The sequence below is a fragment of the Ailuropoda melanoleuca genome, chromosome 19 (genome assembly GCF_002007445.2).
Source record: "Ailuropoda melanoleuca isolate Jingjing chromosome 19, ASM200744v2, whole genome shotgun sequence".
Lineage (NCBI taxonomy): Eukaryota > Metazoa > Chordata > Mammalia > Carnivora > Ursidae > Ailuropoda > Ailuropoda melanoleuca.
The window spans coordinates 10,724,531-10,749,709 of NC_048236.1; the positions used below are offsets into that span (position 1 = coordinate 10,724,531).

Consider the following 25,179-nt stretch of genomic DNA (forward strand, 5'->3'; position numbering starts at 1 on the left):
TCCTAGTTCTTATGTTCCATAGATGAGAGAAATCATATGATAATTGTCTTTCTCTGCTTGACTTATTTCACTTAGCATTATCTCCTCCAGTGCCGTCCATGTTGCAGCAAATGTTGAGAATTCGTTCTTTCTGATAGCTGAGTAATATTCCATTGTATATATGGACCACAGCTTCTTAATCCAGTCATCTGTTGAAGGGCATCTCGGCTCCTTCCATGATTTGGCTATTGTGGACAATGCAGCTATGAACATTGGGGTGCATATGGCCCTTCTCTTTACTACGTCTGTATCTTTGGGGTAAACACCCAGTAGTGCAATGGCTGGGTCATAGGGTAGTTCAATTTTTAACTTTTTAAGGGACCTCCACACTGTTTTCCAGAGTGGCTGTACCAACTTGCATTCCCACCAACAATGTAGGAGGGATCCCCTTTCTCCACATCCTCTCCAACAATTGTTGTTTCTTGCCTTGTCTATCTTTGCCATTCTAACTGGCGTAAGGTGGTATCTCAGTGTGGTTTTGATTTGAATTTCCCTGATGGCTAATGATTTTGAACATTTTTTCATGTGTCTGTTAGCCATTTGTATGTCTTCATTGGAAAAGTGTCTGTTCATATCTTCTGCCCATTTTTTGATTTGTTTATTTGTTTCTCGTGTATTGAGTTTGAGAAGTTCTTTGTAGATCTTGGATACCAGTCCTTTATCTGTAGTGTCCTTTGCAAATATATTCCCCCATTCCGTGGGCTGTCGCTTAGTTTTTTTGACTGTTTCCTTGGCTGTGCACTGAGATTTTTCTTAATGAGATTGGTGAACAACTCCCATTGTTGTCCAGGCTTTGAGAACACTCAAGCAGTGCACATGAAGTGTAAATTGCTACAGCTTTTTTGGAGGGCAGACTAGCAATATGGAACAAAATGAAAAACATGCATTCCCTTTGAGCAAGGAATTCTTTTTTAAATATTTATTTATTTTGTATAAAAGATGGTAAGTGCATGTGTACTTGAGTTGGGGGGAGGGGCACGGAGGGTGAGAGGGAATCTCAAACGGTCTCCTCATTGAGCAGGGAGCCCAGTGCAGGGCTGGATTTCACAACCCTGAGATCATGACCTGAGCTGAAATCAGAGAGTCACTTAACTGAGTGAGCCACGCAGGCGCCCCTGATCAAGCAATTCTATTTCTAGAAAATTAATCTTAAGGAAATAATGAGGAAACCAAGTAAATACAAGTATACAAAAATATTTATTATAGCATTGTTATAAGAAAAAAACAATACAACCTAAATATCCGTCACTTGTATTAAGTAATGGTGCATTCATACAGTGAAATACACTGCAGTCATTTAAGAGGATGGGGCAAATCCTTCTGCATTGGAATAGAAAAATATTCATTGTAAATTACATTAATATATCTTACGTATTTATAAGCTTTATAAAACTTATTTGGAATGTATCATCTAGCAGACATTCAGTGTTACTAAAGATTCTGTAGGGCAGAAATCTATGTTTTGTGTTAGAAGTAGGGGCATGGGAGCCAAAACTGTTCAGAATAGGAAGAAAAATTATTTTAAAAACTTAGATATTTTATATATGCCTCTTCAAAAAAATCTAGGAATAATATGCACAGTTGCATTGATAATGGCCTTTGGGAGGAGGGGTATTTCAGGTTGGGTTCCTAGAGAACAGACTTTAAGGTAGAGGCTATGATGAGGGATGTGTACTAGGGATTGCTTTTGGGACCCACAGCTATGGAATGGGGAGAGGGAGGAAGCTGGAGTGGGCAAAGGGAGAAGTCGAGCTGCTGTACCGTCTTAATGGACCGCCCTAGCCAATTCTGCAGGAGTTCTGAGTATGGAGGGACCAGAGTCTTTCAGACTTCTATCAGCTGTTGATGAGACATTGGGTCGTGATTGCCTGGGAAGGGGCATGATCCTGCCGAACGGGCTGGCAGCTGAGGGCTGTTTTCGTAGCAGTCCCAGCAGTTGGGCTCATCAGGGCCTTCATTCCTGAAGGGATCTGGGCAGCACAGTGGAGTCCACCATGCAGGGGAACTTCACTTTTTCTGTATTTAACAATTTTTATTCCATATATAAGAGAAAATACTTGCTTTTTTAAAAGAGAATGCTTTTGAAAGAAAGATTTTGGGGGGCACCTGGGTAGCACAGTGGTTAAGCGTCTGCCTTCGGCTCAGGACGTGATCCCAGCGTTCTGGGATCGAGCCCCACATCAGGCTTCTCCGATGGGAGCCTGCTTCTTCCTCTCCCACTCCTCCTGCTTGTGTTCCCTCTCTCACTGGCTGTCTCTCTCTCTGTCAAATAAATAAATAAAATCTTTAAAAAAAAAAAAAAGAAAAAAAAAGAAAGATTTTGGGTTCAACTACAGAATTTTTAACAGTACTTTTCACATCTAGGAGATGATGTATTCCAGGTAAACAAATGTTTGAAAGCTTCTAAGTTCAGCCCCCAGGTGATGGCTTACATTTTCAACTCTAACCAGACCTTGGTTTTCTTATACCATTAGATTTTTCCCATATAGACAAACTTAGGCAACTTTTCATGATTTCTTAAAAGATTTAAGCAGAACATTATTTTAGAAGATAACGTGTTGAATGGCTATTAATTTAGTAATTTAAAAGACCATGTTTTCTAGTCTTAGAATATGTATTTATATGGAAATTGATGTTGGACCTGTTGATGCATTGTCCAGGGTTGAGCTTCTCTTCCTTGATGAGCCCTGAAGTCCTTTTCTTTCCTTAGGCACAGCTCCAGATGTTCCGAGCTCAGTGGATGTTTGAACTTGCTCCAGGTGTAGGCTCCAGCAATTTAGAAACTCGGCCTAGCAGAGCAACAAAAGGCTCTTTACTGAAAGCAGCAGACACCAAAGGAAAGCAAGAACTGGCAAAAGAAGAAAAGTTAAGTATTACGGACATTGTGACAAAGTAACTTTTTTTTAAAATTGCACATGAGAATTTTCAGAGTCGTTAAGTAAGTGATCATTATAGTTGTATTCTGGTGATTATTATAAGCACATAACTTACAAAATTTTTCCTCACGTGCAAAAGTATACCCGTATGTCATCCTTTACTAACTACTTCTAGGTACTTTGGATGATACCACCAGTCCTCATGGGCTTCTTCCTAGAGGTACAGTGTCTTCATGGAACTGTTTTGGCAATTTATAGATCCCTGAGATTCATTTGGTTTCTAAAAGAAACCTCTGAATTTATTAGCAGAGGCCCAAAAAGAGAAAAAACTTGTTCAAATGTTAACACCTTTGTAAAGGTCTTAATGCAGTATTTTGTTGCATTTTGAGTTGAGCAAATGTATAATCATGCAGTAATTATTTCCTTCTTCTGGAAAATTTGGAAGTGCCTGCACTGAAAGAAATTGGAATGCTATCTAATTGTTCAGCTCTTTTTAGTACTTACATGAAGTTGGCACAGCATACTTTTCCATTTTTCCTGTTCCAAAGAGGCTGTCATCTTTACACAAATTTTTTTACAAGCAGTTTGCCATTAAATTATTGAAATCACCATGATAACTAAGATCTTCCATAGTCATTTTGTTTTAATTTTTATTTTTTTTAAAAGATTTTATTTATTTGACAGAGACAGCCAGCGAGAGAGGGAACACAGTCAGGGGGAGTGGGAGAGGAAGAAGCAGGCTCATAGCGGAGGAGCCTGATGTGGGGCTCGATCCCAGAACGCCGGAATCACGCCCTGAGCCGAAGGCAGAGGCTTAACGACTGAGCCACCCAGGCGCCCCTAATTTTTATTTTGAAGATAATTACAGAAACATAGGTACAGGGAAGTTCGTGTGTACCTTTCACCCTTTCTCCTTCAGTGGTGACATCTTGCATTGCTATAGTACAATATCAAAAACTAGGAAATAGACATGAGTACGGACTTTTTTGTGTGCATGTATATAAATAGTTCTGTGCAGTTTTAGTACATGTGTAGCTTCCTGTAGCCACCACCATGATCAAGATACAGACCATGGTAGCACCGCAGGGCTCCCTCTTTCTACACCATTATAGTTGTCTCCTGTCCACCACTCCCTGACCATTCCTAACCACTGGCAATCACTAATCTCTTCTCCATTTCTATAACGTTGATATTCAAGAAGTGTTGCGTAAATGGAATCACCCAGTATGTAACCTTCTGAGATGGGCGTTTTCCACTCAGCAGAATTCCCCTGAGATCCATCCAGGTTTGTGTATAACAGTAGCTTGTTCCTTTTTATTGCTTAGTGGTATTGCAGGGTGTGGGTACACCCCAGTTTGTTTGACTGTTCACCAGTTGAAGGACATTTGGGTTGTTCCCAGTTTTTGGCTATTAATCGAGCTGCTGTGAATATTCATGTGCAGGTTTCTGCACGCACGTAAGTTTTCATTTCTCTGGCCCAAGAGTGCAATTTCTGGTTTGTATGGTAAGTGCCTATTTGGTTCAAAGAAACTGCCCAGGGGTTTTCCGGGGTGGCTGCACCATTTCGTGCTCCCAGCAGCAGTGTCTGCGTGGTCCACCGTCTCCACAGCCTCGTCGGCCCTTGGTGCTGTCATCCTTTTTAGCTGTCCTGTAGGTGTGTAGTGATACCTCACTGTGATCTTAATTTCCCTAATGGCTAACGGTGTTGAGTATCTTTTCATGCGCTGTTTGCCAGCTTTATCTCCTCTCTGTATAATATGTTGTCTTTTCTAATTGCATTGCTTATGTTTGTTGAGTTTTGAGAGTTCTTTATTCTAAATACAGTCCTTTATGGAGTAAGTGGCTTGTACATTCTTTCTCTCAGCTTGTAGCTTATATTTTCATCCTCAGGGTATTTCCTGGAGCAAAAGTTGTAATTTTGATGAGATCCAGTTTATCAACCTTCCCTTTTTGGATTGTGCTTTTTGGGTTCAAGTGTAAGAACTCTTTGCCCATCCATAGGTCTCCAAGATTTAAAAAATTTTTTTCCTTAAAAATTTTGTTTAAGTCCATGATCCGTTTTTGAGTTAATTTTTATGTAAGATATGAGGTTTAGGCCATGGTTCATTCCTTTGCCTGTGGGTGTCCAATTGTTCTGGCATTTTTGTTGGAAAGGCTGCCCTGCCACGCATACTCATTTTTAATACAGACTTTCAAAAATTGCATTTCACTATTTTTATAGGCTCGAGAACTCTTCCTAAAAGCAGTAGAAGAAGAACAGAATGGAGCTCTCTATGAAGGTAAAAAACTCAGGGCCCAAGGTCATGTGGTCATGACATTTCTGAATAACAACTCTTAGTTAATGAACAGTTTTTTTTTTTAACTAATATATTTGGTATATAGACGTCAGTCTCCCTATATTTGAATTTGTTTTCTACCAAATCAAAACTAAACGTTGTATTTCTATATAACCTCTTTCAAAAAATATTGCTGTGAAACATCATCATATTGGTCAACATTTAGGTTGTAATATTTATTAATTCTTCATTATTAAAGTCTTAAAATAATTGTTTCTCATTTTAAAGTAGTGTATTCTTTTATGGGTGAAAATTACTTCAGAGGAGGGGAATATAAAAGATAGTTTCAGGAACATATACATATTTTCTAATTTACATTTTATACAAAGGGAATACCCTTCAGCTTTAACTGTCTCTTACTAACTCATTAGAAATGCATAAACAGAGTGATGGGGCATTTTACCGTATTAGATGTGTAAGTAGGCTTTCATTTTGTGATAATAAAGCTAATAACTGGGGCATGGGGAAAACGCCTGTGCTTGAATCACTTGAAAATGTCCCCCAAATAACATTTTCAGGATTACTACATTTTAGTTTATTCTAGTGATATTTTTACTGAGATATTAAAAGAGCCCAAATGGTGAAATCCCTCCACAGTCTTCATTAGTTTGTGAGAGTCTCATCTCCATTTAGTGTACAGTAATTCACCCAAAGTGATAGAACACAGCAGAATATATTCAATTGAATAGAGTCCATCTGAGGGAAGAAGAGCTAGTTGACTTCTGCAGTCTCATGTTCTGTTGTATAGCTTTGTGGGAGGGATTACTAAATATCATAGCTCTAAACCATCTGGCCAGGAACTTTATAAGAAAATAGATTTTAAAGGTTATTTAGCTAAATAATAGGCAGCTGGACTAAAGGAAGTTGGATTTGAGGGTTAAATTTAAAAAAAAAGCTCTTTATTCTGCCTAGTAGGAAGCATTTGATTATCCTCAACTCTGCATCCTAGAAAGAAAAGGTTGCTTAAAAGTGTTTTTCTTGAGGCTGCAGCATTTGCATCTCCCAAGCCTGAAGAAAGACAACCACGTAAGATCGCTTCTAACAGCATGAGGCTGAGGGACAAGGTGGGAAGGGCTAACAGCAAAGAGTGAAATACGACGTCCTTAAGCTGCTATAATGTGTTAGCTTTAGAAGAAAGAAAGGTTATTTCTGAGTAGGAAGCCTTGGAAATAAGTTTGTTCACCGAACTACTATTGCATATAGAAAAAAGGAATTTGGCTCTTTGTAAAGAAAGTTACCAAATTAAACCACAGTTACGGGTAATCAAAGGAAATGACAAAAATGTGTGGTCATAGCTAATTTAGCTTTATTTCTTCTTTTAGCCATCAAGTTTTATCGTAGGGCTATGCAGCTTGTACCTGATATAGAGTTCAAGATTACTTATACCCGGTCTCCAGATGGTGATGGCGTTGGAAACAGCTAGTGCGTATATAATTCGATAGACAGTAATACATAGAGTTTGTTAAAAGTTAAGCGTCTTTGCCCTGTTGACTCTTAACGTGATAAGAAGATGGTGGTAATTCTGTTAAATTATATAGTCTTTAGTATAAAGACTTGTTTTATAAAGTTGTAGCAATTTTTTTTAGTTAGGGAAATTTTAAGATTAAAATATAGAACTGCACATTTTAAACAGCTGTAACAAAGATAAGGTGACAAGAGTTTTTTTTTAAAATAAAAAGCAGTGATTATTGAAAATAAATTAAAAGACACATTTCAGCTTTCTGAAGCCTATTTTAAAAAGTCAAACCTATTACAATATAATTAGGCCAAAGTTGACAAAATGTTAATAATTGTTGAAATTGGGTGATGGGTACATGGGGTTTCATCAAACTAGTTTTTCTCCTTTTTGGTATGTTTGAAGCTATACATTTTTTTAAAGTTTTCTCATTTTATTAAGAAAATGCTGAATTATAATAAGACTTTATTATTCTCTTAAGATATTTGGGAGGACATTGTTAAGGCTGTAACATTTGTTTAAAAGCCCAGGTGCGAATAGAAGTTGTGTTTCTTTGGATAGATGCCACTTGCATCAAAGTCATCAAGTGGCATTGATAGTTTTATATGGACAAAGGTCAAGAGAACATATTTTGAAGCCAATACTTATGAAGTTATTTTCAGGCCAATTATATAAAATTGTTTTGGCTTAATCTATCTCCAAAAGCTCAATTTGCCGATATTAGAGGGGAGGAGAGTCTCTACCTATGAGAGAATGTCAGGTTAGAAATGAGCAATACGGGGAGCCTGGGTAGCGCAGTCATTAAGTGTCTGCCTTCGGCTCAGGACATGATCCCTGCGTTCTGGGATCGAGTCCCACATCGGGCTCCTCTGCTGGGAGCCTGCTTCTTCTTCTGCCACGCCCCTGCTGTGTTCCCTCTCTCGCTGGCTGTCTGTCACATAAATAAATAAAATCTTAAAAAAAAAAAAAGAAATGAGCAATACACAGGAATATAGTGTTTTTAGTAACAAAATATTACCATTATGTTACGGTATCACCTCTATTCTGAAATAATTAAGTTACCTTTACGGGTAACGTGCTCATTGCCAGTGTTTTTTTAACCACTCACAGTATTAACACTCAAACTTTGGATAGTAAAAACATCTCAATGAAGTCAGTCTTTGAACTTGGAGGTTAACGGTGTTATTCACCAAATGAAATTTAACAGTGTGAGGTAGTTCAAACTCAAAACGAATCATGTGGGCTTTTTCTAAGCCTTTTTTATACTCGGGCGGGCATTTAGACCCAGCTCTTAGTCAGTTTTGTGAATAGATGCAGGTGCTGTTGAGAAAAGGCTACATTAAAATGTGAACAAAGCATTTCTTTTCCCTCCTATCCCTTTGTACAAGCCCAGATGCAGCGAAAGTTCTTGAAGGATACAGTTGTTTTTTTCTTATCAGGTCTAATAATCCCTGAAAGTCTCTCTCCTGGCTTTGTTCTTGTTTTCTGCCTTCTGTGAAATGCTGGTAGAGCAGCCCTCGTGCCTGTCTAGCCTCTGCCACACGTGCCTTTGTTGTGATATAATTAGCCCTTCCTGGTCTTCGGACCTCATCCTCATCTAGGCCTTTTTGTAGGTCTGATCGCTTTTAAGGTTAATTTCAGCAAAAATTAAAGGCAGATTTTTTTTTTAACTCTAAACTACTCTTTTGTTTAGATGATTGGTAGATGATTTGTGGGCCCTGCTGAGATTTTTAAATTACATATTTTCCTCTCTTAAGATAGGGTGATAAGGCGCATCTGTTAGAAAACCCTTGGTAAGTAAGCACCACAGATGACTCTGTATATTTGATTTTTATCCAATTAGAATGGATTGTAGTCACATTAGTATGGAATATATTTGCATAAGTTTTTTTAAATCGTTTGAAATTATCTTTTTTCACTAACTCAAGAAATCTCTACAATAAAATGGACTAATTAAATCTCAACACTTGTATCCAAAATTCTAGTTCTTCCTGGGTGAGAATGAAAATTGCTGAAGCTTTTTTCGTCAGAAGACTTGGTATGGTCCTCCTTTGTGAGGCAGAATAAACTTTTTATCAAATCAGAAAAGTAGTTAAGACAGTTTGCTGTTAGTTGACTTTTTCTGAAGCAGATTTGAAAGTACTGTGAAAAGTCAGTTTCTAAGCTCTACGTTTGTGGAGGGAAGCACTTAATTTATTCATCTCCCTCCTCTTTCAGCATGGAAGATAATGATGATGACAGCAAGATGGCAGACCTCTTGTCGTGCTTCCAGCAGCAGCTCACGTTTCAGGAGTCTGTGCTCAAACTGTGTCAGCCTGAGCTGGAGAGCAATCAGACTCACATATCAGGTATGAATTCACGGTGGTTGAAAGTCAGGGAGGCACACTTTCACCTAGCTTTAAGTTTTCCAAATTTACAGGGCCAGATGACTTGCCAGATAATTGTGCTTGTTCCAAGTATGTTGGGAGAGCTGGTCATAATTACTGTTTGCATATACTAATCAGCTTTTCAAAATCTGAAGTAGAAAGGAGTTTGTAGTATAGTTCAAGGATGCCCTACTTTATTCAGTGAAGATCTAAAAGGGTGTCTGAGTTGTTGAAGCGGCCAAGAAAATTAGAGGAGGGCTGGTATCATCAGGCATTTCAGCCTGAGATAGGCTGCATGTTTATTAATGAATGTTTTGAGGCACCTGGGTGGCTCAGTCAGTTAAGCGTCCCAGCTGTTGGTTTTGGCTCAGATTGTAAGATCGAGCCCCAGGGCTCTGCGCTCATTATCGAGTCTACTTGAAATTCCCTCTTTGCCTCTGCCCCTCTGGCTTGTGCTCACCCTCTCTCTCTCTCTAAAATAAATAAAAAGATCTTAATAAAAATGAATGTTTTTTCTTTTCATATGTTAAATGTTGTTTAATTGGTTGTGAGATTTTCCAGAGGAGGACACTTGAAAATATTCAAGGAGATGAAAATAAGTTTTTAGCGTTAGCAAATGCAATATGGATTATGTATATATACATAATTTAATATACAATATACATATCAGACTATTGTAATAACACATTTACTTTAATATCCCTTAGTGGTAAAATGATCTTTTGAAGGAAAGGGTGCTTTATAAAAGTAGCTTGTGATCTGTTCTATACTGAAGAAAAATTTGTGTCTTGACGTTAGAAACCATTATTACTTTTGGATAATTAAATACGCTTGTGCACAGCTCTGAGCCCTACTGAGGGTGTGATTCACAAATGTCTGGGAGTACTGAAGCTTTCTGCACTGAGAACGAGATGGTAGAATAACCAAGGAGCGTCGCTGAAGGGATGATTTTCTTTTGCAGTGTTGCCAATGGAGGTCCTGATGTACATCTTCCGATGGGTGGTGTCTAGTGACTTGGACCTCAGGTCATTAGAGCAGTTATCGCAGGTGTGCAGAGGATTCTATATCTGTGCCAGGTACTTCATCTTTTTAAAACAACTCAGGCAGTGGTAATAAAAGAATTATGGTCTGTTGCCGGTTTTGATTAAAAAAAACTTGAGTAATATTCTGAGTAAAAACTTAGAATGAACAGTTTTGCCTAAGCTGTATTTATGTGATTTTCCCAAACCACTTACCCCTTAAGGGCTAGAATGCACTAGGTTTTCAGGGTATAGAATGTTACGTAGAACAAATGTAGTCACACATATTACTTCCGTAAGGTAGTTTGCATGTTAGCCTAGATGATTTGGAAAAAGAGTTATGCTAGGAAAATAAGCTCAAGTCATCTTCACAATAACTCTAAACTTGTGAAGTGGTAATGATTTAAATTTAGATTGCACTAGAATATTCTTTTGGCCCATTAAAAGTTATCCTATACTTTTAAAATATTGCTATGTGAAGAATAATCATAGTTTAGTATAGAATTGAGACTGGTAATCTTTCATGGATATTTTACATAAAAATATATACTTTGTGGGGTGCCTGCATGGCTCAGTTGGTTATGTGTCTGCTTTTGGCTCAGATCATGATCCTGGAGTTCCGGGATTGAGCCTCATATTGGGCTCCCTGCTCAGTGGGGAATCTACTTTTCCCTCTGCTTAAGCTCTCTTGCTCACTAAGTCTCTCAAATAAATAAAATCTTGTGTGTGTGTATACACACACACACACACTTTGTCCTTAATATCTAGAAATTGTTTTTATAACTTCAGTTCTTAAAATTCAGTATTTTTAAACAGTTCTAATTTCATATGGAATCTTGTGTTTTGGGTAAAATATTTGAATTGCTTGATGCCTTTGTTTTTTGGTCATTCTGTGTGCTCTTTCATTTAACAAAGCCATTAATCACCAGGTACATTTCAGTCTTGAAATTAGAGTCTCTAGAACTGTTATTGCATTAACTTTTTTTTTATATTATCAAGAGGGAATTTCTTAAGCACATTTTCAGGAATAAAATTTCCATGTGCTTTCATAAAATAAAAAAATTGTGAAAAGCAAAGATTAAGAAGGTGGTTAATCTGAGCCTGGCTCAGATAATGAGTAGTTTTTATATATTTTAAAACTGAATATTTCGGGGGTGCCTGGGTGGCACAGCGGTTAAGCGTCTGCCTTCGGCTCAGGGCGTGATCCCGGCGTTATGGGATCGAGCCCCACGACAGGCTCCTCCGCTATGAGCCTGCTTCTTCCTCTCTCACTCCCCCTGCTTGTGTTCCCTCTCTCACTGGCTGTCTCTATCTCTGTCAAATAAATAAATAAAATCTTTTTTTTTTTTAAAAAAAAAGGAATTTCTTAAGCACATTTTCAGGAATAAAATTTCCATGTGCTTTCATAAAATTAAAAAAATTGTGAAAAGCAAAGATTAAGAAGGTGGTTAATCTGAGCCTGGCTCAGATAATGAGTAGTTTTTATATATTTTAAAACTGAATATTTCAAGTTACAGATAGAGTTAAAAACATTTTGAACTATATCAGAATCCTGTCAATATTCAGTTTTCTACACTGATCCCATCACAAAGCCCTGTTGGTGCTACCTTAAAAATAGATCTCTAGTCTGACCATTTCCCCCTTGTCCAAGGACCTGTCTTGTTCTGCCCGTTACAGCCGGTCTGGGTTATTGGCAGTGGCCTGCTTCCGTTCTTACACCCCGAGAGCTCCCCGAAAGCAGACCACCAGAGTGATCTTTTAAAAACATAAGTCATACTCAGAGCTCTTCAGTGGCATCCATGTCACCTAAATAGCCTGTAAGCCCCTCCCTCCCCGGCCCCTCACCACCTCTCCGATCATGTAGCCTGTGAGGCTGGCTTAGTTTGCTACAACCACGTGATCCTTGTCGGTCGTACCAGTCACACTCCCACCAAAAGCCTTGGACTTGCTGTGGCTTCTGCCCAGGTATTTTCCCAGCCACCATATCTCAAATAGTCAGTCTTTCCCCACTGCAGTTGTCCTTGCCTGTTTACCCTGCTTTGTTTTTGCACTGAGCACACTATCTGAAACTTTTGTTTTCTTAGTTTTGTTTGCTTTCCCACGAGGAAAAGAGCAGGGCCTTTGCCTTGTCTGTCTCCAGAGCCCTGGTCAGTGCCTTGTAGGTGCTCATCACATTCTTATAGAAATATTTCTGCGTTTAGGAACTTAGCCTTTTTTATAAATTGATGTTATGCTTTTCTTACTAGAGACCCTGAGATATGGCGCTTGGCCTGCTTGAAAGTTTGGGGCAGAAGCTGTATTAAACTTGTTCCATACACATCCTGGAGAGAGATGTTTTTAGAAAGGCCCCGTGTTCGGTTTGATGGTAAGTTGAACTCTTTAGAACTCAGGAGAAATAGTGGTCTATCATGCTGATTTTGATAAGTTCACAGTCTTAATTTTCTGTAACAGACCTAAATACTCTGATCATACTTAAAGGAAACCACAATAAGAATAAAGCTGGAAACATGTTAGCTGAATGGAACTGTAAAATTTTTATTGATGTTCCTACTTAAAAAAACAAACAAACCCTAAACTTTCTTTTTTATAGGAGTGTATATCAGTAAAACGACATATATTCGTCAAGGGGAACAGTCTCTTGATGGTTTCTATAGAGCCTGGCACCAAGTGGAATATTACAGGTACAACTGTAGTAAACTGAGTGAGTGAAAAATTCTCTCTCTCCAAGTATTAGTTTATTAGTTACCGGGCAGCTGTTCTTCGTGGCCTTCGCATTTATCCACAAAATGACCCTCAGTTTTTTTATCCAGTTTTGTAACAGCAACTGCACTCAACCAAGAGGTTAATTCAAATTACTTAATTCCTCCTAGCCTCTAAATCTAAGAATCCCTTTACATTTTAGAGGTCTTCCTTGTCTTTTGCTTTTGGTGGGACTCATGTGCCTTTTCAGTTAGCTTGTGCTCTGTCGTTCAGCCTTACTGTCCATCAGATGTTCGTGGCCTTAAGAAGTAAGTAGACATGTGAACTACTGTGTATGATCAGATCTCACTTGTGACCTTAATTAGTGCTTTGGGAAAACACACACACAGCTTTAATGGAGGTATATTTATTTTCATTCAGGAGTAAAACCGAAGGTTCGACAGCTCCCTCTAAGAAAGATAACAGATCGTCTTCACTTCTTTTTCACTGACCTCACAGGTTGCCAGTCATGTTTGTTTTAATGTTTTGCCAGTTTTTTGGCCCATGGTATTTCTGATTTGATTTCACAGCAATGAACAGGTTTAGGTGTCAGGAAACAAGGACATGTTTTATACTTTGTGTGTGTGTGGTGTTTTTTGGTGTTCTTTTTCTTTTTACACAGGTACATAAGATTCTTCCCTGATGGCCATGTGATGGTGTTGACAACCCCTGAGGAGCCTCAGTCCATTGTTCCTCGTTTAAGAACTAGGAATACCAGGTAGTATCTTTTTATAGTTTTCTATCCAGTTCATATTTTATGTGATTACTTATAGGTTAGCGTAATCCAGTGCTTCCTTAACTTTGTACGGGCTGATGAAAACAGCACTCAGCAGGGGCCCTTGTGAAAAATACCAGTGTCTGGGTCTCTCTGCGTAGGGAATATGCTTTAGTAGGTCTTGGGAGCCTTAGCAAACTACGTTTACTCACGTCCTAGCTGATTCTTCTCGGGCAAGTTGAGTAGCCACTATTAGAACGCATTACTTCCTAGATTATTTAAATAGGTTATTAAATACATGTAACAACTGATTAACAGACTTGGACTTAAATTGTATTTTTTAATTTTTAGAACGGATGCAATTCTTTTGGGTCATTATCGCTTGTCACAAGATACAGACAATCAGACCAAAGTATTTGCTGTGATAACTAAGAAAAAAGAAGAGGTATGTGATTGGAATTAAAAGATCTCTGTTTATTTCGGTACCCTACTCATTCAGGCATTCTTGATTAGAAAGGATAAGAATATACTGTTTCGTAGTGTATACTGTTACACAAAACGTATGTTGACTTACAGGATCTCTCTGAAGAGAGCTGGAGGGTTTTCTGAAATGTGGGTTTTATTTTTAATTGGATCAGCTTGTTTTTCTCTAAATTATTTCCTTTTCTGGTCCAGGTTTTTTACATTAGAAAATGTAAAGCCAAAATGTGCTATGAAATAACTAGTAAAACTATACTTGAATATGTTTAGCTATTCTTGTTTTGAATCGTAAGGCATTTCCTTCCTAAGTTAGCTCATATAGATAATTTTTTCTCAAGGATATTCTTACAGAGAATTTCAGTTTCTACTGGAAATAAGCTGAAGTAAGATAATGTCCTTCTTCCTGTTCTTACAAAAGGAAAAAAAAATGGCAAGCAACTATTGTTGAATTATTACATTCCAGAGTACTTTTAACTCTAACACATTGAGGGCCTAATTTTTTTCTCAACTTTTCTGTATGCGAGTTTTTCATTCCTGCTTTTAAAAATGTATACCCAAGTACTCAGTTGTGATGTACTTAGAATAAATACTTGCCTAATGCTTTTATAATCAATACAGGTCTTAGAAGTTTTCCTTACATCCGATCCTCCTCTCTTCCCTGGCATCGTGTGTCAGATGGTTAGGACAGGGTGTCACCAGAGTCCCTTCACCTTGTGGCCACTGGTGGCAGGCTTCTCTGCCTGCCTCAGGTGGGCTCCAGGGATCTGGGGCAGCCGTCTGAGGGGCAGAGGTAGCTGCTACGGCTGTGGCCTTGGCCATGAGTTTCCTGAGGTCAGAACTGGAGAGTTGTGAGGCCCTGGTTGTGTAGGTCTTATAAAAGAGTTTAGGAGCTCCTTCATTGAGTACCAGTTTTTTCTTCAGAGTACAATACAGTAAAACCATAGTGTTAACATTCTTGTATTGTTAGCAACAGTATTTGCAAAAGTGTGATTCTAATGAACCTTGTCCACATCTGTGCCTCGTTGATTCTTACTGTTAGCGTGAAAGGTAAGTTCTCCTCCATGCTGCTTCTGCAACTTTCACCAGTTTATCACTTTGCCTTTTTAAAAATTCCCATATTTTCAGTAGAAGGAAATACTAGGTTTACATGGAGAAGACAGAAGTTTTCATTTCCAGCTCTGCAACCGCTGTGTAATTTTGGTTAACCTGTTTGACCTCCTGGAGTCTTCATTCTTTCAGCCATTAAATAGCAATGTACAATCACATTTAACACTTGGGATGATTGTGTTTGAGCTGACGATGGAGAGAAAACCTCATTTTTATTTTTATTTATTTATTTATTTGTTTGTTTAAAAGATTTTATTTATTTATTCGACAGAGATAGAGACAGCCAGCGAGAGAGGGAACACAAGCAGGGGGAGTGGGAGAGGAAGAAGCAGGCTCATAGCGGAGGAGCCTGATGTGGGGCTCGATCCCATAACTCCGGGATCACGCCCTGAGCCGAAGGCAGACGCTCAACCGCTGTGCCACCCAGGCGCCCCAAAACCTTATTTTTAGAGTGCTTAACATTTTTCAGGGCACTCATCCACCTTCTCATTTGATACCCAAGACCCCTCTGCTGTGTGCAGAGATCACGTTACTATTAGTATCACTCTTGCTAATAGATTCCTGTAATATTTATTTGTATCAGTGAGGGGAGGTTTCATGCTAGTTCACACACTCTTTCTTTTACAGAAACCACTTGACTACAAATACAGGTATTTCCGTCGTGTCCCCGTACAAGAAGCAGACCAGAGCTTTCACGTGGGGCTCCAGCTGTGTTCCAGTGGCCACCAGAGATTCAACAAACTCATCTGGATACATCACTCTTGTCACGTTACTTACAAGTAGGTGAATGTAATACAGATACCAAAGTTGCAGAATAAACGTGTACTTCATGTCAGACTTAGGAAACTCTGATAGATTTTAAAGCCTTTAGAGTTGACGTTACATTATAAAACCACATTATGTTCCATGACGTTACATCACAGAGTATCACAGGCCACTGTAGACCCCTCCAGAGTTTGCCATGCTTTCTGTGGACAGCTGTCAGTGTGATGGTGGTGCCACGGAGAGGTCCGTGGCCGGTGACCGTCTTTTCTATAATGGTAGGATTCTGTCAGGCATGCAAGCGAGTGGACCAGGAGGTGCTCCCTGGTGCCCGTGGGAGTGGGAATGCGAATGGGTGCCACCACCTTGGAAGCAGAATGGTACTCAGTCACCTCTAAGCTGTCTGTGCGTTACCTAGTCATTGACTTACTCAAGGCACTTTTAAAACATCAAATCTTTTTTCTTCTCCTGTATTTCACTCTTATTATTTATTTTTTTTACTTTATTTCCGGTTGGTATATCCTCCAGGATTATACACCGATTTTAATAAAATTGTAGCAAGGAGTTACAGTAACTCTTCTAAAAAGATGTTGTGTATTCAAAGCCAAATCTGTTAGATGGTTCCTATTTAAAGCTTTTTGTGTTAGGATTTACCTGTAAGGAGTAATTCAGGAACAGAAGAATATGTGTGAGAAAGGAGCAGCACAGAAGAGAAAGGAGCAGTGTGGATCAGTGGATGGTGAGGTTTGCTGTTCTTAGGTTTGAAAGAATATTGGTGTGTGGTCGACAGCTCTTGGTTCCAAAATAGAATCCAGAATTCTGAGAGACAAATTTTGGGGCCACCCTCTGTTAACCTACTTCACAACCTTGACCACAGGGCTGAAAACTTTTGCGGCCTGTTTCCCTGCTTTCCCCACTCGTATGGAAGGTCCTGAGAACTGAGAAAGCATTTTTCTTTCTTTTCATTCTTACCTAGCAGTCCTGTATCTCCTTTTTGCTTCTCTCAGTAAATTGTGCGGTGGAATGTTCTTTTTTCTTCTCATAGAAAGAAACCAAACCCAGAGTAGTACCAAATAAATGGAAAGCATCATGTTTCAGGAGAAAAAAGGACATTATTATAGGTGTCATTTGTAACTGCTAATGCTCACGTTGACTCCCTTACTGTATGCATAAAGTCGCTTGAGTTTTCGGCCTTTATTCATCCCTTTGGGGGACAAAAATAAAAGGCTGTAGTAATATTATTTATCATCTGCTTCCCCTCCCTCCCCACTGGGATGAGGCTATTGCTCATGCAAATATTAAGTCACTAGATTCTGTTCTAGGATTATAATTCTTCCTAAATTACATTTTAACAAGATCCTTAAAATGTCTGTAGCCTTTTACTTAGAATTTCTAAGGAAGCTGTTCAAAGGATGTAATCAATATTACATTGGTTTTTTTTTTTTTAAAGATTTTATTTGAGAGAGACAGGGAAAGAGAGCACAAGCAGAGGCAGGGAGAGGGACAAGCAGAATCACCTCTGAGCAGTGAGCCCGACTTGGGGCTCGATCCTGGGACCCCGAGATCATGACCTGAGCCAAAGGCAGATGCTTATCACATTATTTTTAATTACCAAACAAGAAAACCATGTAAATCTCCAAAAGAAAGGGAATTATTGGGGCACCTGGGTGGCTCAGTTGGTTAAGCATCTGCCTTCAGCTCAGGTCATGATCCCACTGTCCTGGGATCGAGTCCCACATCGGGCTCTCTGCTCACTGGGGAATCTGCTTCTCCCTTTCCCTCTGCCCCCCTCCTGCTTGTGCTCTCTCGCTCTCAAATAAATAAATAAAATATTAAAAGAAAGGGGGGGAATTATTAAGGAAATTGTGGTATAGGCAGACAGTGAAATATTAAGCGGGGACTAAAAATGGCTTCTGAAGAGTATTTAATGTGAGGAAATGCATATGTCAGAATGGTAAATGAAAAGCAGTTGCTAATAGTATGATCTTAATAGAAAAGCTCAATAGACAGGTTGAGGTGCGTGGAAGAAGGTTTGGTTGACGCTTGAACAACACAAGTTGAGCTGCACGCATCCACTTAGAATGTGGATTTTCTTTTTATAAATACAGTACTGTAAATGTATTTTTCTTGTAATTTTCTTAATAACTTTGTTTCTCCTCTAGCTTGCTTTATTGTAAGAATACAGTACATAATACGTGTATTATTATGTAACGTACAAAATACATGTTAATTGATTTTGTAACTGGTAAGACTCCCAGTCAACAAGTTACTAGTAGTTATGTTTCTGGGGACTCAAAAGTTAGATGTGGATTTTTGTGTGGGAGTTTGGCACCTCTAACCCCTATGTTGTTCAAGGGTCAAGTGTACTTCAGATTGTTATATTAGGTACTTCACATTGTTATATTTGGTGGTGGAATGACGAGTGATTTTTTTCTTTGTACTTTTCTAAATTTTTCAAATTTTTTACAGTGTGCCTGTTAAATAACAAAAATTTTACCAAGTAAAATTTAAAGATCTCATTGGCTTTATTAAACGATCGTGAATGGGGAGCTTTGAGTTGTTTTACAAAATGGAAAGTTTTATAGAAGGAGAGCAGGGACAGGAAGGTTATTAGCAAAAGAAAAGGATTGTTTCAGGCAAGGACCCTTTCTCTTAGAGGGAAAAGCAGAGAGTCTTATGCAAACTCCTCATTTTCCTTTGGGGAACGGAGAGGGCCCATGAGGCGGACTCATGGGTCCCCATCAATAAATTTCTGACCAGTTAAGACTGTGTTTCTGAGGGAGGTTGAAACTGCAATTCATTTAAATTATGTATTAAGTCCTGATTTGGGAACTCATTCTGAGTGATGCCATTTTGGGCCTGTGGTTTTCTTTTTTAATAGTTCCCCCTTTTGATCAGACTCTCAGCTTAAGGTATTAGCACCAATTCTCAATTACCCTTTTGTAGTTCTCACAGCTTTTGTTGATCCTTTGTGCGGTCCCCATAGGTCATGATGCTTTCCCTTAATCTGTGATATTTACAGGTCACAGCTTCAGATTCATGTTCCAGTCTTAGGAGATAATTTGCCCGGTGATAAGTGGCTGTGAACATACATTTAAAGCTTTCGAGAGAATATAATGCACCAGAGAGATTACTATTACTGTGGCTTATTATTTTTCTTACTATTATTAACTATATTACTCTAATTAGGATAATTCCCAATAGTTGGAGTGTACTTAGAGCCATGGTCCCCAAGACCCAACCAAACCAAAGAAAGACCTTGCTGAAGGAGTCCTCTTTTTTTTAAGCGCAGTGCCTTGTTCAGTGATCTTACATAATTTTTAACTTCCCCATAGGTGTGAATCCAGGCACAGGAGGTGGTATTGGCCACAACCTAGATACCCACCCCCTTGCTCAGCTAAAAGATAATCAAGGACAACTTTGGCTAGAGAGTCCAAGGATCTTTGTGCTGCTGCTTTGCTTTAGCAGCGGATTTTGCTGTAATTTCGAGAATTGATCAAAGCCTCATTTTTATGTAACCCTAACCAAGGAAATTGGGACCTATAAAAGGAGTGAATCTGAATCATGAATGTCTCTCTTTTAATTCAGCAGTGTAAATTTAGGACATTAGACCAATGAGATCTTTTATTTTGCTTGTGAAAAGTTAGAGGCACAGAGTTTCTCCTAGCCTGAAATAAAAGATTGTTTTAAATTCCAGAGGTTATACCCCTTCCACCCCCACCCCCTTAGCGGTGGCCTGGAAGATACAGGTGAGGGTGTTATCTTTCCAGGCCAATGCCAGAGTGAAGGAAAGGAAGAGAGGAGAAAGGGGTTTACGTTTAGTTAGCGTATGCGGTCTCCATCCGTCATCTGGGGTGGAAGCAGACTGCCTCGATGTCAGCTACTTCTCTTGCTCGTCACTTTGATGGGGAGGTCTCCAGCATCTGTACAGGACCAGGTGTGGGGTGGAGCCTTCTCTGCGTGATGTGTACCCAAGGCTTAATCCTTTTCAGTTCCGCCCCAGGGTCAGTGGGCAGGAGCGCCTGGGAAGGTCCTTTTCCAGTGGGGCTGGAGGGTGGTTTTCCTCTGGCGACGTTATTTATACAGTCACCAAACTCTAGACTGTGATCAACAGGTTTCTTTGAATTGGGATCCCGGAAGATTTCTTGAATATGGATGACAGGCTGGAGCATAAGACATTAGAGACTGACAGTAGCTGGTCATATGAGCATGCGACAAGGGATCAGCAGAACGCTGTGTACTGACAGAATTCCAAGAAGTCTGTGAGGTTTTTGTTGAGGCTCATGTGATTTGTCTGGTGAAATGGCTGTCTTGATCACTGCGGATAGTGGAAAGTATACCCCAAGTGGGAAACACATTTTTCAAGTTTTGGGGGTTTTTTTTGGTTAGTTTTTCCTGTGAGGGCATCAGTCTTACAGTAGGGGAAATCTCGACCCATCTAGAAAACACACATACAAGAACAAGAAACTATTGATCACCCATACTAAGTGGCAGTTGAATGAAGTCCAGCTGCAAGTGTTCGAAGGGCCCAGAAGTAGAGGTTGGAGGCCTCTGGGAACAAGAATAGGTTTGGGGGGGGCATGGTGAGTGGTAGTGACCAAACAGGTCAGACAGGGCTGGTAGACTGTTCTTGTAATTGTATAGAAGTCTGTCAATGTCTGTTTATGATATGAGTCTTTGTCAATGTGCTGTGGTAGATGAAGGAATGCAAAAATTAAAATTTGGGATTTGCTAGGGAGCCAGGAAGAACCAGGCCATCTTGGGTTTCCGTAAGTGTGTGTTTAATTTGCAGTCAGTGCTCACTCATTTCAGTGTCTTTAGTTTAGAAGCAGGCTGTTCCCATGTTACAAGGATATCAGGAGGGCAAGTCTGGTGACCAGGGGCCATGTATGTGCACACAGAGTGGACTATAGCCACATGTGCCACAGAGGAGGCTTAGTATTCACTTATAGCGAAATAAGCCTCATTAGCTTAACAGGTCCTTTGGAAGTTTGTCAAAAAAATTTTAAAAAGGTTTTAAAGCACTTGCCTAATAAGTAGGATTACAGATTTTTATGAAACTGCAGTCTTATCAAAAGCAGACCAAAGTCCAGGAAAACTATGGTTTTTTAACAGAAACCAAATTCTAATTTTGTACCATCTTTGAAATTAAAACTCGTTTTTTAAAAATATGTTAACCTGCTTGACCACACATTAGAATTCCTTTCCAAAGATTTGTTTCCACAAACCTTTTACAACCTCTTTTCTACATCCTGGTTTTTTTCTTTTTTCTTTTCTTTTCTTTTCTTTTTTCTTTTCTTTTTTCTTCGTTTGAGGACAAACTTATTTTCTTTTTCCTCAATAAAAAATATCTATCTCATACCTTATTTAATAAAAAACACATCCTGCTTTCCTGGTATATAAAGATATTAGAAACCTTAATTTCTAGTGAAAACTAAGAAGTGAGCAATTTTGAACTGTTAGACTAGCATTTTTAAAATTTGCATATTTATGAATACATTTTAAAAGCTCTAGAAGCATGTGCTGTTTCACGTTTTTCAGTGTAGTGTTAGCATGTTTAAATCTTTTAGTTTTTCTGTAATATGAAGCCAAAAGTAGATAAATCTGTGTTTACTGATTGTTTTTGTACTTTATCTTATTTGGAAATGATCTAGATATTTAATGAAAATTCATCATTTAACCTAACTCAGTAAACTTAAAGGTTTTAGGCTATCAAAAAAAAAAACTTGGGAAAACTAGACAAATATTGCTGAAAAGCTCATTTATAAACTTTTGTCTTGCTTAATTTGTCCTGAATTATGTTTAGATTACCTACAAATACTTTATGAAACATTAGACAGTCATCCATTATCCTAAGCTATTATGTTTTGTGTGGACACATCTTAGAAGAGAAAACGTGAATTTATATGGCTAGTAAACTCAGGTAGAATAAGTTTTATATTTAATGTTGATAACTAAAAACATGTCTGTTTTAATTAAACCATCAACCATAATCTAGCTTTTACATCGAATATTTTCCTGGATCACATGCACTTAAACATCTGGGTTTGTCTCTGACGTTATGATTTTTAGAATGCTCATCCTTACAGGCACTTGCCTTCAAACCCACTGAACAGTTCTTTTATAAATTCATTTTAGCGATTCCATCCAAAGGTAGAGAGTACCACATAACTGAAACACACATGTATAGACACGTGTGAACAGTAGGACTGAGAGACCTTATAGCTGGTTTTGAAAATCCTGCTGTAAAGTAAAACAGGATTTATCAAAGTCAAATGTGAGTTTGTTTTTCTGTAGATGGAATACATTGAGGTTACCTGGCTACATGGGTAAAGCTTTTCTTTATATACATCTTTGGAGAAGACACTTAAGCTTTGTATTTGTCCTTGGTAAGTCAAGTTCCAAATGACTTTGCCCATTTTGTTTTTTCTTGATAAGAATCATCTTCTTACGTTTGCATATTAAAGAGATGGACTGAGGAATTACTGGAGAAGACCAGGTAGAACATTGAACATTTAGATTTAAAAAGCACTGGGAACCATGCAAGCTCCTTCTAGAAGAAATTTGGTTTCCTAAGGCCAATAATGTACCAGCTGTCTGAGATAAACGGGACATTTTGGGATAGGTAAAGGAATAGGGCAACTTTCAGTTGCCTAGAGAGCTGCATTTCTGGTTTGTAAAGATGTGTAACATAAGGACCATTGCCTTCAATACAGTCCAGTTCTCTGGATCGGAACTTACATGGCATCAGACATTGCTCCAAGTGTAGTATCCTCCGTTCTATTTTTCCCCCTCTGGGTACATCGTTCTAACTTCTATTTTTGGCCGTATTGAGTAGCTTCCGTTGGGTAAAAGGTGGATCACCAAGGAGGGTACGGAGGATACCAACTTCCCCAGATCTAGAATCACTCATAGTGATGGCCAGAAGAAAAAACCGACAACCTGCATGTCCCAAGCAGGCAGAAAGCTAAGCCCAGTTATGCAAAACCGGACAAGCAGGAAGGCAGTAGCTGTCCCTGGGAGAGAAGGGATCAGTAACCAGTGGGTCTGGATTTAGACGGGAAAGATAGTGTGATTTTGTTTTCTGCTTGACTGGGCAGGCAGAGATTTGGAAGAGCAGATTCTGGTAAGAATTTTCACCGTTCGCTACCTTCTGGCAGTTTTTCCAGGATCCCCTCAGGACGATCTGGTATCTGCCAGTTTTCCCTTGACTGTCTAAGGGATAGTGTAGCAGTTTATCAGAAAATCCCTCTGCTTCTCGGAGAGGCCTCTGTAGGGCCTCGCATCCCCCTCTGGGAGGGGCTCATAGGAGGGCCCTGCTTAGAAGGTGGATAACAGGGTGTCTGTTAAAGCCATTAACTTGCCAGAATTTTGTTGATGTTTGTGTAGTCTTTTCAGAGGGGGAAAGAAAATTCAGATGAGTACCCAGTCTTACAGTCTTGTATTAGGTACCTTTTTCTCTTTTTAATTTTTCATAATTTTGCAATAAAATCTTTCAATGAGGGGCGCCTGGGTAGCGCAGTCGTTAAGCGTCTGCCTTCGGCTCAGGGCGTGATCCCGGCGTTATGGGATCGAGCCCCACATCAGGCTCCTCCGCTGTGAGCCTGCTTCTTCCTCTCCCACTCCCCTGCTGTGTTCCCTCTCTCGCTGGCTGTCTATCTCTGTCACATAAATAAATAAAATCTTTAAAAAAAAAATCTTTCAATGAAACTGTGTTGGAATTTTGAAACCTTCCGGAGGCTTCTGCATGTCCAATGAAATGGGTTTCCCGTTCTGTTTAATTTGGGAACCTGTGCTTTCAGGTCTACTTCTTAAATGATCTTATCTAATTGGAACGTTCCCTATAATGGCCACTGTATTTCTAGGTCGTGCTTCCTCTGAGGGCTGGCAGCGGGTTGGTAGGACCCTAGTAACAGAATTAACCCACATCAGCCTTCTTTTGGGGCACCCAGCCTGATGGTTACCAAGCCGAGTTCTTCAGGACACAAATAAGCTTAGGAAGATTCTGTCGTTCTTGCTAGCTATCTAAAACTTGGGGGACTGTAGTTCCTAGGCATGAAACAAGCAGGTGTGCCAGAAGGTGACACGCTTGACCCTTTCAAATTTAGGCATCCTGTCCGCTCAGCCTTTGGCTTTCTCTGGGCTGAACCAATACCTGAAAGGGATGTGCCGTGGGGCTGAGGACTGTGTGTGTTGTACAGTGTACCTTGTTGCCTGAAAAGTTTCTGGAGACTGGTAGGTGACTAGGGCCAGGCTAACCTCTTTCACAACCAACTTATCCCATCCTGGGAGTCGTCTTGAGGTGTGAACACTTCTAAAAGCCTTTAAAGGCTCGACCCATACCCACCAATTCTTGCGGGTTTTTGGCCTCCAAGATCCCCACTAGCGATAGGCTTTACACAAAACCAGACTGACAGACCAGTGCACCTCAGTGTTTTGGCAGTACCGCATCTTGGCCATAGGAGGGCGCTGTGCGCACGGCCACCAGTTCCTGCAGGACATGTCTTTTCCACCAGGGAATTGTGTTCTGCAAGGCTGGGGGGGCTGGGCTCTCGCAGACCCTTCTGCCAGCTCACTTGGGCTCTGGACAAACATGCCAGCTCGACTGGGCTCCAGGCATAACCGTCTGCCAGCTCAAGCTGTCCTGCCCTGTAAAGGAATGCCATTTAGATGGCGAGCTTGAATGTCAACGACGACAAAAACTCATAACTGAGAGGAACTTGCCCACCGCCCTCAAAATGGTGAGAAAGAACTCAGAAGGTTCACAGGTACCATGCCTATGTCCTCGGCGTCCCCAGATGCTGCCACAGGTTCACTTTGGATCCTGTTGCTGCCACAGAATCTGTTTTTTTGGGGGTTGTGTTTTTTTTTGCTTTTTACTATGTTCAGTTAGCCACTGTACAGCACATCATTAGTTTTTGATACAGTGGTCAGTGATTCATTAGTTACATAAAACACTCAGTGCTCATCACAACACGTGTTCTCCCTAATACCCATCATCCTGTTACCCTATCCCCCCGCCCCCCGAAACCCTCAGTTTGTTTCCCATGGTCCATAGTCTTTCATAGTTCATCTCCCTCTCCGATTTCTCCCCCTTCAGATTTCCTTCCCTTCCCCTATGGTCCTCCGTGCTATTGCTTATGTTCCACACATGAGTGAAACCATATGATAATTGTCTTTCTCTGCTTGACTTACTTCACGTAGCATAATCCTCGCCAGTTCTATCCGTGTCAGTGCAAATGGTGGGTATTCATCCTTTCTGATGGCGGAGTAATATTCCGTTG

The 25,179-nt window shown here is 39.7% G+C and overlaps 1 protein-coding gene across 3 annotated transcripts in view; it reads left to right on the forward strand.

Annotated features, from left to right (window-relative positions):
• The window catches only part of FBXO9 (F-box protein 9), a 43,646-nt gene that overhangs the window by 17,258 nt on the left and 1,209 nt on the right, over positions 1-25,179 (forward strand). For all 3 annotated transcript variants that reach the window (XM_011229566.3, XM_034647909.1, XM_019803471.2), the window contains 10 exons: positions 2,750-2,905; positions 5,137-5,194; positions 6,574-6,673; positions 8,925-9,055; positions 10,035-10,149; positions 12,339-12,457; positions 12,683-12,773; positions 13,454-13,549; positions 13,898-13,991; positions 15,761-15,912. In XM_011229566.3, coding sequence (XP_011227868.1) covers positions 2,750-2,905; positions 5,137-5,194; positions 6,574-6,673; positions 8,925-9,055; positions 10,035-10,149; positions 12,339-12,457; positions 12,683-12,773; positions 13,454-13,549; positions 13,898-13,991; positions 15,761-15,912 — 1,112 coding nt within the window. The remainder of the gene's footprint in view (positions 1-2,749; positions 2,906-5,136; positions 5,195-6,573; positions 6,674-8,924; positions 9,056-10,034; positions 10,150-12,338; positions 12,458-12,682; positions 12,774-13,453; positions 13,550-13,897; positions 13,992-15,760; positions 15,913-25,179) is intronic.